The sequence below is a fragment of the Daphnia pulex genome, chromosome 4 (assembly GCF_021134715.1).
Source record: "Daphnia pulex isolate KAP4 chromosome 4, ASM2113471v1".
NCBI classification, from domain to species: Eukaryota; Metazoa; Arthropoda; class Branchiopoda; order Diplostraca; family Daphniidae; genus Daphnia; species Daphnia pulex.
In genome coordinates, this window is record NC_060020.1 from 3,972,325 (window position 1) to 3,989,137 (window position 16,813).

At 38.3% G+C, this 16,813-nt stretch overlaps 4 protein-coding genes across 21 annotated transcripts; 3 read left to right on the plus strand and 1 right to left on the minus strand.

Annotated features, from left to right (window-relative positions):
* Positions 1–164: 164 nt before the first annotated feature.
* On the plus strand, positions 165–7,454 carry LOC124192964. Of its 17 annotated transcripts, XM_046586577.1 has the most exons (11): positions 167–544; positions 840–929; positions 1,071–1,174; positions 1,916–2,128; positions 2,214–2,677; positions 2,745–3,195; positions 3,270–3,392; positions 3,457–3,543; positions 3,606–3,662; positions 3,727–6,869; positions 6,938–7,454. In XM_046586577.1, the coding sequence occupies exons 4-11, from the start codon at positions 1,930–1,932 to the stop codon at positions 6,983–6,985; spliced, it is 4,572 nt and encodes a 1,523-aa protein (XP_046442533.1). In that variant the 5' UTR covers positions 167–544; positions 840–929; positions 1,071–1,174; positions 1,916–1,929; the 3' UTR covers positions 6,986–7,454. The 17 variants fall into 17 exon arrangements, with proteins under 17 accessions (XP_046442517.1, XP_046442527.1, XP_046442524.1 ...); XM_046586561.1 differs by lacking the exon at positions 840–929 and having other exon boundaries at positions 165–544; positions 3,267–3,392; positions 3,454–3,543; XM_046586571.1 differs by having other exon boundaries at positions 166–929; positions 3,267–3,392.
* LOC124192971 (exocyst complex component 7-like) lies at positions 7,387–10,701 on the minus strand. Of its 2 annotated transcripts, none has more exons than XM_046586584.1 (14): positions 10,570–10,701; positions 10,189–10,354; positions 9,899–10,092; positions 9,717–9,834; positions 9,558–9,655; positions 9,348–9,488; positions 9,120–9,282; positions 8,869–9,056; positions 8,627–8,806; positions 8,318–8,561; positions 8,101–8,246; positions 7,974–8,044; positions 7,784–7,895; positions 7,387–7,709 (listed from the first exon to the last, which is right to left on the minus strand). In XM_046586584.1, the coding sequence occupies exons 1-14, from the start codon at positions 10,597–10,599 to the stop codon at positions 7,473–7,475; spliced, it is 2,088 nt and encodes a 695-aa protein (XP_046442540.1). In that variant the 5' UTR covers positions 10,600–10,701; the 3' UTR covers positions 7,387–7,472. The 2 variants fall into 2 exon arrangements, with proteins under 2 accessions (XP_046442540.1, XP_046442541.1); XM_046586585.1 differs by lacking the exon at positions 10,570–10,701 and adding an exon at positions 10,411–10,433.
* Positions 10,702–11,240: 539 nt separating this feature from the next.
* LOC124192984 (palmitoyl-protein thioesterase 1-like) lies at positions 11,241–12,954 on the plus strand. The gene is made up of 8 exons (XM_046586604.1): positions 11,241–11,534; positions 11,600–11,709; positions 11,768–11,895; positions 11,965–12,123; positions 12,186–12,291; positions 12,359–12,455; positions 12,536–12,609; positions 12,669–12,954. Exons 1-8 carry the CDS (start codon positions 11,438–11,440, stop codon positions 12,792–12,794), a joined length of 897 nt encoding a protein of 298 aa, XP_046442560.1. The 5' UTR covers positions 11,241–11,437; the 3' UTR covers positions 12,795–12,954.
* A 645-nt stretch (positions 12,955–13,599) lies between these two features.
* On the plus strand, positions 13,600–16,810 carry LOC124192976 (transcription factor SOX-13-like). Its single transcript, XM_046586592.1, has 6 exons — positions 13,600–13,727; positions 13,806–14,071; positions 14,140–14,638; positions 14,720–14,868; positions 14,926–15,108; positions 15,172–16,810. Exons 2-6 carry the CDS (start codon positions 13,809–13,811, stop codon positions 15,320–15,322), a joined length of 1,245 nt encoding a protein of 414 aa, XP_046442548.1. The 5' UTR covers positions 13,600–13,727; positions 13,806–13,808; the 3' UTR covers positions 15,323–16,810.
* The last annotated feature ends 3 nt before the right edge of the window (positions 16,811–16,813 follow it).

A 16,813-nucleotide genomic window follows, 5' to 3' on the forward strand; every position in this document is an offset into this window, starting at 1 on the left:
CAAACTCGCTGACGTGTCAGTTGTTGATTTGAAGGGGCCACGATACTTGATTTTAGTTAACGACATGTATAAATAAAAACATATGGAGAAGCATTTACATAAACCCTAAATGGGTATATGAAGGAAAAGGGCCATGATGGGTGGAGTTTCACTTTTTAGAGTAAAAACCGGCTGCGTATTCAAGCTAGAAGCTACAAGCTACACCTGTTTATACACTGCTAGATCTCCTTATAGCCGCAGTGCCTCATTGAACGTTGTGGAGATCAGCAGCAGCAACAAGCCAACGACAGTGAAACCAGTTTACCAATCGCCTGGCAACCATCAAGCGACTAAAGGCAATAGCTTTGTGTAGCACGAAATCAATGAGAACCATCTCTGGAAAACCGGCTAGCAATCCAACTAACTCAAGGCCAATTTATTTTAGAACATTCGACTTGACAAGATCTAAGCTCCCCCAATAAGTTTAATTGTAGTTTTTTAAGGGATTAAGTGCTCCGTATTCAACACTCTACAACTGACTGACACTTGAAAACATCCAAGCATTGTAAGTTCAGATTTAATCTATTTTTTCCAACTTCTCATAAAAATAACGAATATAGAATTTGAAAATAACAGTTCCACTGAAAAAAAAAAACACGCACGATATAGTGCGCATTCTCTTTTCATTCGTAGTCTCGCCCCTCCCTTGGCGACAATGTTATTATTTCGTTTCGTTCCATTTGAGATCGATGGAGTAGCTCAAACTTAATTATTCAACAGTTCCCCTCACTGTGTACAATCGAATTTTGTCAAAGTCAAACGAGTCAGGGAAATTTCAGAACACCTTTCCATACGCACAGTCTGTTGCTCTCCATCAGCACATCACCAGAGCATCATTGCTGCTCTCGACCAATGGCGTTTAATTGTGAAAGGGATGAAATCTTAAGTCGGTAAATTTCTCTTCATCCTTTCTAAATAAACAATCCATCAAAAAGAAGCTCGAAAAGAGGATATTCTGCTTACAAGTGCATTTTTCATTATGGTTTTCCGAGCACTTATAGGAAATCAAATTAATATTTTTATCTTTTTAGCTGGTACTTTCACCCAGTCCCCGAGGTCACCCGTTTTTCTGAAAAATTTCACTGTGAAAATATATTACACGCGGAAAAGAAAACTCATTAACCATTTAAGCATGGTAAGCAAAATGAAGTAATTTAGTTTATTGTAAGATGTCACTAGTTGTCCTCACGTTCACGAAGGGAAAATTCATGTCTACAAAGTTGCCTTTCTCCACATGCATTTAATAGCTATAGAATTCACATTCTTATGTTTTCTTCATTCTCTCTGTTACTTAATAATCACTACAAGGATTCAAGAAAATACTTTTTATACTCCTTTGAGTTTTCAGGTAATCATTAGAAGGAAATACCCATGTCAAGCAACAACCAATGAGTAATGGAAATAAAGCCTGTAAACAATGATGTAGCTTAAACTTTTAAAAATTCCCTCTTCTTTACACCGCAATAGATAAGATAAGTGCGTAACATTACATGCGTTGTACAAAACGCAGATGTATGTGTGAAGCAATATGGCTAATGTCTCCTTTCAATAAGTCAAAAGCAAGACAAAATTATGTCTCAACAATTTTCCTCTGCGTGGGTAGTTAAGTACTTATCATTGGCAGTAACATTAATTATGCTTTCTGTTTGCTTTTTCTTGAATGTACGTCTTTCTGATGTATGTATCTAGTTAACTAATAGTTATTTAATTCTTTGCCCATGCTAAGGTGTGTTTAAGGTCACCATATAAAACTGGTCTAATCGTCTCACATTAAGATACAATTCCTATATCCCAAATGTGATCAGCTTTTAAGGCCAACTAAAAATAACATACTTTTACAAAATACCTTGATTGATCATATTTTTTGTTGTTGTAGGGTAACATTCTACTATGCTGAAAGCTCTGTACCAGTTAAATTCTGAACCTGTTGTTCTCTTGAAGAAAATTGAGAAATGTGTGAAGAACAAATTACCAGATTGTACAGCTAATATTGATAGAGATGCCATGCAGCGATATCAAATTGTCAAGAAATCCCCTGATCCCAGAGATCATAGTTCTAGTTCACTCAATTTAAAGATTAATCTGACAGGTATAATTTAAACCATTTTGTATTTTTTTCATAGAAAATTTATAACATATGTGTGTGTTGCTAATTCAATACTTTTGCTTTATAGGGGGTGTACCCACTTGTCTCAAAAGAAAAGCATCATTGGAAGATGCATTCACAGAAGCTGATGCTGTCTATGAAACCCATAAGAAGCTAAAAAAAGATGAAAGTGTTGATTCAGACAGTTCGAAAAAGAGGTCAAAACATTATCAAGGAGAAAAGCCGGAATTTGACAAAAAAACTAAGGGATCCGAAACGAGCGATAAAGAGAAAGGAAAAACAAAGAAAAAGTTGGAAAAAGAAAAATTTAAATCTTCAAAATCTGAACCTAGTTCAGAAACGAGTGTAGCTGCAAAATCTGGCCATCACACTGAAACGGGTGGAAGCGGTTTATCTTCATCGGAACTTCAAACCAAGCATTCTCAGAAAAAAGATAGAAAGCACGAAAGAAAGAAGAAGAAATCGAAAGAGAAGTCGAAAGACGGCAGCAAATGCCCTTTGGATATTTCTACGCTAGAAAGCAAGAAGCAAGTATGTATACGAAATGATTTCCTTGGTGATTATATTAAATTAAATCAACATTTTTGGTTTTGTGCAGTCCGATAATGGCGAAGACGTTGATGGTAGTGAAGAAACCGTCGCGATAGACAAAGGTGGGGAAGTTTCCGTTTCTATTCCCAAGCCCGCTTCTGCTGATGAGGAAATCACAGATGAAGAAGTGTTTGAAGAGCCAAAAGAAGTTATTGATGCACTAGTGGAAGATGAACAGAATTGCGATCTTCCCCGTAGTGATTCTGCCACAACAGTTGCCCTTGATATGGATATGGATAGACGGAGCGTTAACAGTGCTACCGACGACGTAGAACCCGAATTTGTTAATCTTGCATCGCCAGATAAAACAAACACAACGGCTGACGACACATTCCCCTTAAATGATGCTACAGAGAATGAAATGGACGTTACATTAGAACGCTCACCTGAAATCGGCTCGTCCCATAAAGTTTGTGAAGAGGAACTACCCGAAGAAACCAAAGAAACAGAAGATGGAGGTAAAGAGCCATATTTATCATTCTTATCATTCTTATTTTTAAAATATCTTATTATTGATCAAATCTTAAAGTAGAAAACAAATTCTCTGTGCCGACCGATAATGATATAATTGGAAAACCCAGCAGCAATCATAGTAGCAAATCGCAAAATGATGTTGAAGATATCTCTCCGCCCGTTTCTGTAAACCAGGAAAGCGGTAAATTAATATTCGATAATGCAAATCATAAGCTCAAATGATAATTTCATTTGCTTGGCAGTAGATGACGCACAAAGTTCATCGGTGGTCGACAGTAGCCTCACAGAAACGACCAATGAAACAGCTTTAATTACATCAAAAAGCGAAACAGGTACTTTAGCATTTCTTGAGCTCTTCTTGTAAGTGCTTTTGTTTAACACTTATATTTTCCAGAAACTTTACAAAATTCTGAAGCAGATGGTTCCACCGTAATGGAAGTTGAGAAACCAGGTTTGCATTTTGATGTTGTCTCAGTGGAATTATATGTTGACTGATAACAATTTTTGTTTAACAGAAAATGACCTAATCGACAGAGTAGAAGATCAGATAGTTCCACGAGAAGGTTTAGAAGAAAGCGCTATTTGCGCATCACCTGCTGCATCTGCATCTGAACAGGGAGTTGAAGTAGTTCCTGAAACAGCAATCCCTAGTTCGCCTGTGTCTGCTAATCTCGAGACGGAGCCAGAAGTCATATTGCCAATTATTGGAGACAAAGATAATGAAAATAGTTCAGATGAAAATTTTTCGCCGGCTAAGAAGATGTGCTGCATGCCGATCGATGTCCCAACTGAGCAGCTTGATCAGCAAGAATCGCAAATCGGATTGGAAAAAATAGAGATCGAATCCGCATTGTCAGCAATTATTGCTGAGCGTAAAACGTTGGGCAAAGAACTGCGGCTACTTCTACTCAAGTCTAAAGAATTGGAAGAAGAATTAACCGTGAAAAATACTGCCATATCCGCGGACGTCATTTTGGTTGAAACACTGTCAGACGCAGTCAATGTTGCGCGTGAAGAACGCAACCGACTAGCGGCGGATAAGAAAAGGACTCATCACATGGTTCTTCAAACTGAAATCAAGCTTAGGGAGCTACAAGTGCTGTTGATCCGACAGCAGCTTGATTTGGGTGACACTAAGCTTGTCGAATCACATCCATTGTTTAATGATATGAGTGACAATGAAAAGCTCGTTGCTGATCTAACAGAGCAGGTGGCAAATAAGTCAGCTACGCATAAGGAGACAGAAGCAATTCATCAAAAAGCCGAACAGGTTTTCCGACAGAAAAATGAAGAACACGAAACACTTGTGAAACGTTTGGAAGAGGCTCGTCAAATGAGCCAAGAGTTGAATGAATACCTAAGCAAAGTTACCTCTGAAATTGAAAATATCAAGTCCAAATTGAGTGAACTTGCAGACGATGGAAAGGGGAAATGTCTACGGATTGTTGACATTGAAGAGGAGTCCATCAAAATTGAATACTGTAAGAAACTGAAAGAAATTGAAGTGAAAAGACAGCACATTGCAGTCATAGACGACAACATGGAATTTGAATATTTGATTCCTAAACTGTGTCAGTTGCTTCCAATTAAAATCCAAGAAGAAAAAAAAGAAGAAACTGCGTCGAAACCTGCCACGCAGCCGGAGAATTCTGCATTAGATAATCCAACTTCACCTGATTCAAGACAATCTCCTCATCAGTTTCCGTTTGCACAACAGTTGCCAACTACGGTACCACCAGTGACAGTTGCTGAATCATTATCAAACTTATTGATAGAAGATACAGGGTCAACATATCATATCATAGAGACTGTTGCTGTTTCTTCAGAAGTGCCATCTCCTGTCGTTATGGAAACTGATTTTTCACCTCAGACTCAGCCAATGTGTTTGAGAATACCGAGTACATCAGTTGCTGGTGGTAGTCCCACTTTATCTAACGTAACAACCACGACACTTGGATCGCCATCCATCATTCAGTCTACGCCATCCAGCAATCCTATTGCTCTCCGAGTAGAAAACTTGACCAATCCTGAACCTACTCAAGCATCTACTAGCCAAAATATAACTCCAGCTTCGTTCGCTCTGTCTCCACACCCTATTTCCTTGAAGTCTTTAAGTGAAGCTTACCCCTTCTATGCCCAGTTTATTAATCCAAACAGTCCAACGGCTAATTCGGATGATGAAGCGATTCTGTATCAAGAAATTGTGAACGGCTGTCGCAATTTTACCCACTGGAAATGCAGTTATTCCTGTTCAAAGGATTTTTCTAACATTGCCCGTGATAACCCATTGTTGCGCCAAAGTGCTGGGATAATGAAAGATTACCTTATACCTTTCTATCGGCTAATGCTTAAGAAGAATACTACGGCCGCTCTACTGTTCGATTCGATCATTCATCAAGCTCAAAAAGCTAATTGGTACGGAATGGCAGCCGTGGATTCAACTTATATGAAGCAAATGTTAGAAAACAACCTGCGATCCGCTATTGACATTGGGACAAAGTATAAAGATCAGTCAGCTATACTTCCGTCTCGCGTAGAATTTTCTCCCTCATCGGGGAAATCATCGATGCCGACTTTTACGATCCATCTAGCTACTCCAGAAGCATTCCGATCTCCAACATTGGCAAACCAAATGCAAGCTAGTAATCAAAATTCAGTCGAACGTTCATCAGCCGACCGGACTCCAGTTAACACTGTTACGCAAGGCGATCATTCGCCCATCGGTGCGCTGAATACAATGATCACCAATCAAAATCGTCAGGTTAATCAGCAGACGCCTGGTCCTACACAACACAGCCCAAACACTGTTGCGATGGAGGGACATCCCGGTATGCCACGTCAAGGATGGACTGGCAACTCCGTGAATAACGGAATGGTTGCATATCAGTCAACTGTAGTGCAAAATACTGCTGTTGTTGTACCTATAATTAACGCACAGTACACAGGTAGACATCGCATGCCTGCGGTTCAGCAAACAGTTCCACCACCACATTCTACTTGGCCACAACAAACTGCACAGCAAACTGCACACCAAGCATACGTTCAAAACCTGCAGTCTAATCGGATGCAAGCACCCGTCAATTACCAAGCTGGGCCTTATCGACAGCAGCAACAGGCGACACTACAACACCAGTACATGCACCCTAATGGTTCGCAACAGTCATTGGGCTCATCTCAGCAACTTCACAATCGTTTGGCTGGTCCTATTGCAGGAGACAGTCCCTCGCGCCAGCAAAATATGTCCATTCTTGGATCGCACCTACAACAAGCACAAGCACCCGTTCAGCAGCAGCGAATAAGACAACAATCTTCCTCGCAACAGCTGACAAATCAGCCGACAGTATCACATCACTTGAGCGGAATGCAACAACAGCAAGTTCCACATTCACAAGCCCATTCCTTGCAAAACGCACAACACCAAATCATGCAGCAGCAACGCCATATGCCCATGTCTTCGCCGCCAATTAATGCTCAAGCGCAAAGACATTTTCCTGGCCAGCAGTCGGACATTGCTAGACAGCCTGCCATTCGTCGACTCTCACGAGATGTTCCGCAGCCACAGCAACACCCGCTTTACACTTGCCTGAAGTGTGGACAAGAAGCTCAGCAAAAGTGCAGCGGGTGTCAAACCACATTCTACTGTTCCCGTGACTGTCAGGTAATATCGCAATTCAGTTATTGTATACTTGTTTTGTAACGTTTTGTTTTTTTAAATAACGATTGTAGGTTGCGCATTGGGATGAACATGGTAAAACGTGCTCAAAACAGGCTTGACGAGAACGCGAAGGCTTACCAACCAAGACCCTAAATAGTATCCTAGTCCTCGGGTGTGAAGGAGTGACAAAATTGAATTTTCTGATGACAAGTGTTGCGTCCTATCTGTTTTCTAGAATTTGTTTGATGCGTTTAAACGTCCTTCGAGTGGCTCAGTTTAATCTAGCGGTGCTACGTTTCTAAGACAACAGCTGTCATCAGTATTATGCACAAAACAAGGTAGAGCCGTTTTATTTTTCTCATGTGTCTCCTGTTCTACACGTCAAAGTTGAACGTTTAGCAGGTTTTGTTTATTTGTGAAATGGAATGGAATGTGCCTGTACAAGTGTGTACATGCTGTTTAGTCATCGCTGAAGGATATAATTTCCTCTTTGTTTTAATAGAATTCAGACTTGTCGCTATTGTAATTTCATTTTTTAATAAATTTAAATTTGGTGTTGAAAATACAATCAGGATGATTTTTTGTTAACCTTGATCGTTTTGATCATCATGCAGCAACGTCGAAAAATGTATCGATTACCGATGAAATTTGGGCCGGTGAGTACTTGATGTATTTTTCACTGTGTTTGCTGAACTGCGCGTTGCTGTACTTGTCATAGAAAGCCTGATACTTCGGCAGGATGTACTCTTTGTTATCACGCTTCAGACTCTCGCGAAGCTCAACGTCTGGCACTGAATAACCTCGTTGCTCTCTGGACAATTCTTCAAACTCCTTGTTAAGGGTCTAAAAGATTTATCGGATCAAAAAACAACATTTTAACACATGTAAAGCTTATATTTTAACTTTTGAAGACCTACCGAGAACTTTTCTTTAATTAAAGCTTTATCCTTTTCCCGTAACCTGCCGGAAAGAAGTACAGATGCTGGAACATCTTCCGAATTCCATATTGGGGCTAAGACCTTGTTCCAACTGTAGGTTATTTAATTAATTGAATAGTAACGGTGAGTTCAACAAAAAATTCAAAGGAAAGGAACAAAGTATCAATACCTTTGAGAATAAAGCCTCTTCTGTTCGTTGATCATTTCTCGGTAAATCGGCTCGCATTCTGGTTCCACAACCTAAAAACACCAAAATATGTGATTACATTTACTTTGACTACAATTTTGTGCTTTACCTTCAACAGGTCTAGTAGGCCACTACGCTGTAGTGCGCTTAACAAATAGTGGCTGTTATTTAATCGAAAAATATAGCGCAAAGAAGAATCGCTGTACGCATCGCTTTTAGTAACTAAAGTTAAATTTAGTTGAACCAACACTTTTTCTAAAAAAAAAAGGGTAATTTGTTAATCAAACCAGATTTTAAGTTAAACCTGAACAAGAAAAATGAATTACTGATATAAAGTCCTAGTAAAGCTTTGTTTCTCTGAGGTTTCGGCCAGGGTTGAGTGTGTACCAATGCGTTGGAATAACTTTGATCTTGGGCGAGAAGCGGACCGACTGTGTCAGACAAATCAGTCAACTGGCCGAGAAAAAGAACGACATTGCTCGTCATTTCATAGACCGTGCCATCTCTAGGCAATGGAGCTGCAGATTCAGAACGCACAGATTCTGCAAAGTCTTCAAGGGCCTTGCCGCACTAATCAATCACAAAATAACACAGTGATAAAAACGAATCTAAATTATGGTGAGTTATTAGCTTACGGTTGTATGGAGATTATTAACCATTGCGTAAAATCGTGTGCGAACAGAAGAATCGCATCCTTCCAGCAATTTATCACAGTCGCCTTTAAAACACACTAAATGGCGTAAGGCAGGAAAAAGAAGCAAAACGGGACCGAACTCTTGACGAGAAACACTTCGGCGCGCTCGGCCGCTTAAGCTCTAAAAATTAGTAAAGTACAAGAATGACTAACCGATGAAATTGAATCAAGAATATTTCCAACCTCGGCATCGTGACAGATCATTTCCAATGCGTCTCTGAGAATGATAGACAGAACAGCTTTTTGATGCGGCAAAGGGACAATACCCAACATAAGTCTCAGTTCACTCTGCAGTAGTCGCAAAAGTGCCGTGAATTCGGTTAAGAACGATTCGATTTCGTGTTCTTCGACAGCATCTTCTTTTATACTGTCTGAAGAAGAAACAATAATGATAATTGGGAAAAAGTAAAATAAATTTAATTTCGTCTTCTCACCCGCAGCGCTTCTCCTGGGGCCCAAAGCCAGTCCTGTAGAGCTTTCCAACGTTTGAGAAGCTTTCAAAAGCATTTGGTTGGCCTTGCGCTCAAGCATTTGCTGTAGTTTCTTAGATGTCTTTCTACTTGGAGTGTCATAACTGGCTTTGACACCTGATTTTGCCTGAAAATTATAAAAGAAGTTCATTATATATTGCCTAATAGTAGTCACAATAAATATTAGATTACCAGCAATGTAGCCGTTCCCGACATGGCAGCTACGGGACTCACGCCTTGGTGACTCGATACCCCAGTAGATGAACTTCTCAAATGATCACGAAGGCCAAGAAGGGTTTTCTGCACAGTATTTGCGCGAAACCGAGCGTAAACCTGGAAAGTAAATCAGTGACAAAGTTTATTTAATATGTCGTGGATTAATGATTGATGATTACAAGTTACATTCATGAAGTCATCTTCATTGTGAGTTACAAGCCAATCAGCTATTTGCATCAAATTGTCTTTCACATCTGCAGAGAAGTGATTTATACTTATCTCCTCTGGAATGAAAATGGAACATTACATTGAATTTTCAGGTAGTTATAGATAAATGGGGTTCACCTTCATCATTTGCTAGAGCTTCCAAAAGTGCTGTAGCAGGAATGGTTTGACTATGTTTTGCTAGGTGTTCTTTAAATTCGCTGATAATATTATCTTTGCCAGTTTCAAATAGGCTCATCTAATACAAAAGTTGTTTTTTAAGTTTGTAAGGTATGGTGATTGTAAATAAAAATGAAACTTACAACATTTTCTAACTCCACACTCTGTGGATTATTTCTCTCAAAGAAATGCATAGCTTCTTGCAATCGACCGAGGGATTGGAGAAAAATTTCTAGACCCTGACTTGAAGGGCTCTCTTTTATGACAGGCTCAACTTCCTTGCTGACACTGTAATAGCTAATGACATGATCCAAAGAGGCTAATGTTTTATCAATGTCTATAAACACGAAGAAAGTTAAAAAGAAATTTAGATTTTGTAAATTTAGAAATACAAGAAATATTGATATTATATGAGATCTCATTAATAATTTACTTTCTTGTTTCTGTTGCAAATTTTTTGTCTCATTGTAGACTGGTAAAATGGTCTTTTCAAGTCTCGCAAGCCTTTCATCAAATGAAGTCAAAATATTGACCATTCCATTAGTAAGCTGAGAACTTCTAGAAGCAGCATCTTGAAGAAAGACTAGTCCTGTCAGCACCTTTACCAATCATTAATTAAACCCATTATTTGTTTGATACAATATGTCAATATAACCAGTCATATATGTGAGTATCCAGTCACAGCAAAGAAATTTGAATTTTGTAACAAGAAATTGAGTTTAATATTCAAACCTTTAAAATTAGTATTTAAAACAAATAAAATCAAATGATATAAAGAAGAACTAAGTAGGCCTATATAAAACAAAAAAGTAACCTTTTCATGTTTATGATTAAAATCTGACATTTTGCTGAATTTCTGTCAGTTGTTTCGTTTCTCGCCATCTACCGGCTAGAAAAAAACGGTCTTTTATTTCGGTAGGGTAGACGGTAGGTAAATAGGTAATTAACAAAAAAAAGTAAATTCCTCGATTGGTGCGTCAAGTTGAAGTTGGACAAAGAAAAAAATCTAAAAAAGACGTCGCCGTCTATTATGGAAGAAAATATTCAACGTTGAGTCCATTATAATCGCAAGCACATGGGAGCAATCCGAGCCCCACTAAAATGTGGCTAATGACGAAATACGGCTCATAAAGAAAAAAAGCGCTCAGATATACCAGTTTGTTTTGGTAAAAGGTAATCTGAGGTAAAATGGAAATCTGATTTTACTAAGTTCTAAATGGGTTCTTGTTTTCACGGAAGTTGTGTCGTAGAAAAATGGGAAAACTCCAAAACGGTGGTGACTCGTGAACTATTTTGCCGTCACCCTTTCGATGACCCGCAGTTCTACGTTTTTTTGAAGCGACTTTAAATTATTTTAATAACCTTTTTACGATTTTGTTGTTTTTCCTGCAACATTCTTTTTTTTTAAGATCGCTTGAATAGCCCTCTATTGAGATCGATTATGAACCAACCTGGCCACCTGTTGAAAATAGTCAACACTAACCTTGAAAAAAGAATAAATTTTGAAGCCAGCCCAGCACCAAGAAATGTCAAATACACAAATGTCAATGTCAAATGTCAACGTGAGAAACTCGTGCATGGTTGTAATTCAATTACGTAACTGCTTTGTCTAAATTCCAAGCCAACTTATTAGCTTGACCCCGTAAGTGTATGAGTAGTCCTCCTTGGGTAAAGAATCAAGAATGAAGTACACACTTCCCTTAATGTGTGTTTTCCTCTTATTAATAAATTGTCAAATGGTTTTATCAATACTACCAATTGTGATCTGGCACGGATTAGGTAATCACATTTAAGGTTTCTACTTCATTCACAATTTCATGATAAATTTTGAAATGGGTATGTAGGTGATGTTTGCTGCAATCCATTGAGTATTGGGGGCCTACAAAAATTTATACAACAACAAATTCCTGAGGTCTATGTAATTTCGCTGAAGATTGGCAAGACCATTCGTGAGGTATTAATTCAGTATAGCTCAATTAAAAATTTACACCAACAATTCCAATATTATGTAGGATTTTGAAAATGCATACATCAAGAATGCAAACGATCAAGTTGAATTTGTGTGTGATCTGATCAAAAATGACCCTAAATTAGCATTAGGATATCATGGATTAGGGGTATCTCAAGGGGGGCAGTTCTTGTAATTATATCTTTATTGTTGAATAGTTAAGATTATCTTTGAATCATTTTAATTTTCTGCTTATTATAGGAGAGCTGTAGCTCAACGTTGCCCTGATCCTCCGATGGTAAATCTAGTCACTTTAGGCTCTCAACACCAAGGTGTATATGGGTTACCCCGTTGTCTAGGAGATGATGTCAAATTTTGTGACTATGTTCGCTCGCTACTTAATCATGGAGCTTACAAAAAGTTTGTCTACTTGAGACCTATACATTTACAAAAATAATTTTAACAGAACTAATTTTATCAAGATGGATTCAAAATTTTGTTACTCCTGCTGAATATTGGCATGATCCACTAGATGAAAAGGCATACAAAAAAGCAAGTGTATTTCTTGCGGATATCAATAACGAAAGGGTATGAGAATTTTTCATTGGTCCTATTTTTAACTGAAATCGAAACTATCTGCTATTTCTTTTAATAGTCTGTAAATGATACATACAAAAATAACCTTAAGCAACTGAAAAACTTCGTCATGGTTAAGTTTACTAAAGATACAGTTGTCCAACCAATTGAAACAGGTACGCGCCGCTTTAAAGCTCAATTGAATCGCGACATTTTTAACAGTGTGTTACTCTTCACCTTTAATATATCCGTGCAGAATGGTTCGGTTTTTATAAGGAGAATGATTTGAACTCAACTTACACTCTTCAAGATTCGCAACTTTACCTTGAAGTACATCGTGTCTTACATTACAATTTTCTATTAATTACATTTAAAAAAAAATCTCTTAGGATCGCCTTGGTTTACGTGCAATGGATGATGAAGGAAAACTCCATTTCCTACAAGTGGAAGGTGACCATATTCAATTTAGCCAAGCATGGTTTAAAAACGAAATCATTGATAATTTCTTGCGATAAATGATTGAAATTGTTAAAAATGTGTGATAATTTTTTCTTATAACCGTTTCCGTCTGATACGTCATGTTATACATAAACTACAATAATCGTTCATCCCGATATCGGCGGCTGAACGATTCTAAAACTATTGGTAGATCAATACAACATCCTCGTCAAAAAGTGGTAGCGTTTGCCAGCTAGTTAATACGTGCGCCCCGGTGCGAGAAACTTCTTATTTATAAAAAGTTATTATAATAGTCACAAGTCCCGGCGAACAAAAGACGGTCTCCAATTGCAAAATAACATATACTGACATCTCCCACGATTTTAATATCATTAAGGGAACATGCGTAGCCTAAACAGTGAAAAATTACATTAATAATAGCAAACTTCCTATTGACGCATGTTCCCATAGATTATATACAAAGAACGACGAGGATGTCCAGACTAGCATCGAACACTTGTCGACATGCGCAGACACATTAGTGTCCAACAAGTATTTACGACCTACTCAATATAAAGTTGGTTTTTTGTTTGTTTTGCAGTTTGTGTTTGGAGGACTGTTTTTTTTTGTCACTTTGATCCTGGGATTTTGAGGTTATTAGGTATAGATTTGTTCGTCAATTACTAAAGAAACCAAAATTCAAATTTCCGAGATATTTTCATATTCATTTTCAAACAGAGTTCCTCAATATGGAATAGTGCAGAAGTCAATCAGGACTGAGCTAATATATCTCCTTTATATTCTCTTATCGGTAATTTGTTTTTATATGGTGATTGATATCCATCCTATCGTTTAATTTTATATAATTTAAAAAAAATATAGCGTAAAATTTATTAACTGGACTCTATGCCATCTAGCGGCAAACATTAATGTCATTTTTATTATAAACAATGGCTGCTCACGATTGGGTGTGAAGCTTTGTCCAGAAGAGAAACATCAGGGCAAGCAAGGTAAATTATCTTTATAGCATGTGCATGGGATATGTTTTGTCCTTCTTTTGTAAAACTATTTAACATAAACTTCAATAGAAAATGGCAGCCCAAATCGATAAGGGGGCTGTCGATGGGAGGGCATCAAGATGCGATCCCGATGAAACAACCCCCACAGTGATAAACAATCATTGCATTAAGCAGACCATCAGAAAAATCAAGCCCATCCCGCCTCCACTAGATTTAAGCAAAAGGGGACCACTGGATTTAACCAGCTCAGAAAGTGTTAGTGACTTTATCAGCTTTTCAGCCAGCCCAAGAAGTCCTGCTAGCTCAAATCAAAAGCACTTGCCGTTTCGTAAAAGGTTAGAAATTTATTTTTGATCCTCCTGATTGTATTTTGAATCTTCCTCATAACTTTTTTCTTTTACAGAGCATTTAGTTGGACCACATTTCATGATGAAAGTGGTTGCAATTCACTTAGTCCTGGTCCATCTTCTGCCATTGTGCAACGGAGCACATATTATGGGTTCATACCCACCAGCCCACATATTAGCCGCTTATCAGTCATCAAACAAGAATCAGTTGATCAATCTGATGTGTTTGGTGACTACATGAGCTCAAATGTGGGAGTAAAGGACGACCAAGAAAGTGTAGCAATTGAAACTTCTTCAAAAGAAAAACCTTGTGTGTATTCTGAGACAAAGACCATGATCACTTACCCTGCTCCTCAAAGTCCTGCCTTTCCCACTCCTGCCACTCCTAGCCCACTATCTCCTATGAATTTCCCTCCCACTTCAACCTTTTTCCCACCCCATTTTCATCCAAAACTTTCATCGTATTCCTGGTCAGGATCATTGCTCAGTCCCGCCCCATCTTTGCACAGCAGCAGTCAAGAAGAATTAGCCCAGTGTCGTCCGTGGAAATTGGAGGTATAGCGCTTTTCAGAATTTAACATTTGATGTGACCATTAAAAACAATTCGTCTTCTTTTTCTTTAATTCCACTTCACAGGAAAATGAAATGGAAGAAGAATCGCCTGATAATATTGCTGCAAGCAGAGAAGAATCTGACACATTTCATGGAGGGCCCCTTTCTAGGGAGGATTACGTACACAGCGAGCCTCAACCAGGAACATCCGAATTGTGCGAAAGATTGCAACGGTAAATTTGTCAATATTTTCCAATGCAAAGTAAACCAATAATATGTTTGTTTTTCAGGTTCGATTTCGTCATGCCACCAGCAGTACCCAAGAATAATGAAAAACGTTATCAGGTCACGAGTGAGGATACGTCCTCTAGCTTGGCCCCTTCTCCTGCTAAACGCCCAATGAATGGATTTATGCTTTTCGCTCAAAAATATCGCCTCCAGCTCATTCAACAGTTCCCAGGACGTGATAACAGGTGATTATCCATTAATTTCGTCTCTGACAATTTTTTCTAAACTCCTTTTTTTTGTTTTAACAGGGCCATCAGTGTAATGCTAGGAGATGCATGGAAACGATTGAATCCAGCAGAAAAAGAAGTTTACACCGCCGAGGCACACTTGAGAGCTGAAGAATATCGACGTTTGTTTCCCGATTGCTGGAAGCGTAAGCGTTCCAAGTCCACAAGCTAGACAATCTATCCTGTTTTCATCTTCTTTATCCTTTGTCTTTCGCTTATTTTTGAATCGTGGGTTGATGGGATCAGATTCGACGAGACGATCACTCGCATGTTTTTTTGCGTCCGGTTCAGCTCTCACGCGAACGTAAATGCAGACATTTTAGTTTTGATCAGGCGCGACTAAGAAAATTTTTAAGAGAAAACCTTTTCCTTTCTGTTGAATGGCTTTGATGTTACATGTATATATTTGGTCTAAAGAAATTTAGAAAAGTGGGTTCGATAAGCTTTTATGTTGTCCCGTTGGAATCAACTGCAGCTTAGCTCGCAGATCAGGCATTTCGAGAATGTTGGCTTTGTTAAGTTTAAACGGTTCGGAAACTTGATAGGCTTCGGAGCTTAAAGAATCAGAGAGTTCTTGCGGAGTACAGGGGGTTAGGGACGAGGAACTGTGCTGATGATGAGCGATCTTTGTCACGGCCTAAGCCAGCAAGGATCACTACGCAGAAAGAAAAAAAAAAAAGAAATTTCCCCTTTTTTGCAATTCCTGCCATTGAGGCTAAATAAGAAGCTTGTTTGTTCGATGTTGTATTCCTTTTTTTATTCAGATTAAAGGAAATATTTATTTGATGAGAGCCAGAAGATGTTATGTCTATCGATGTCAATTCGGCGACGTCGTTAATCAGCGACAATCAATCAAGAATGTGTTACAATTTTTTTTTACCAAATTGTGATAGAAGAGCACAATTAGGTTTGAAAGTGAATTCTTCTCTAATTCGTATAAAGAACTTTAACTACAAACAAGAATGCCAATATCCCTGATCTCAACAGATTTGGCATTCTAAAATCCCTCGACTTTTGATTCGGTCTGCTCTTTGAGCTGTTAATTTCTTCTTTCTGCCTTTCTTCTTCCTACCTTTGAATTTATTTTTTTTTTTTGTTCCTTCTCCGTTATCACATCCGCTTTTGCAAGAAGACGTAAGTGCATTACAATCAACTCTCCCTTTTTTTTTCTTTCTTTCTTACTCTTTTTCATGGGTGTACATGCCCAAAATGTTCAACAAAACTATCAGTGGTTTCAGTGTCTTCCTCTCGCCATTCTGTCCAATTGAAATGCTGCACAACTCGCCCTCAGCATCAATTTGATAACCTTAATTTTCATCCTCTGATGCTTTTCGCCTCGTTTCTGAACAAGGTCGAGCGTGATCTCTCTCCGTTAAAAAAAACACAGGAAGAAATTGTTCTCTAGAACTAATCGTTTGTATCGTGAAAAAAAACTAAATTTTAAAAGGGTTATTTAGATACCTCGGTATTCTTTGATGAGAATTTTGAGACCGAGTTGATTTTTTGGAATGGACGTTAATTAGATGTGCATAATCTATTCACAATGTTGTCTCCGTTCTACTTTCTCTTCTTTGGTTTTTGTAATTGTCTCCGCGAGGGCCAGTTGAAAGTGCAACTTTAAGTTGGAACAATATGAAAAATACACAATCGTAAACAAGAATGT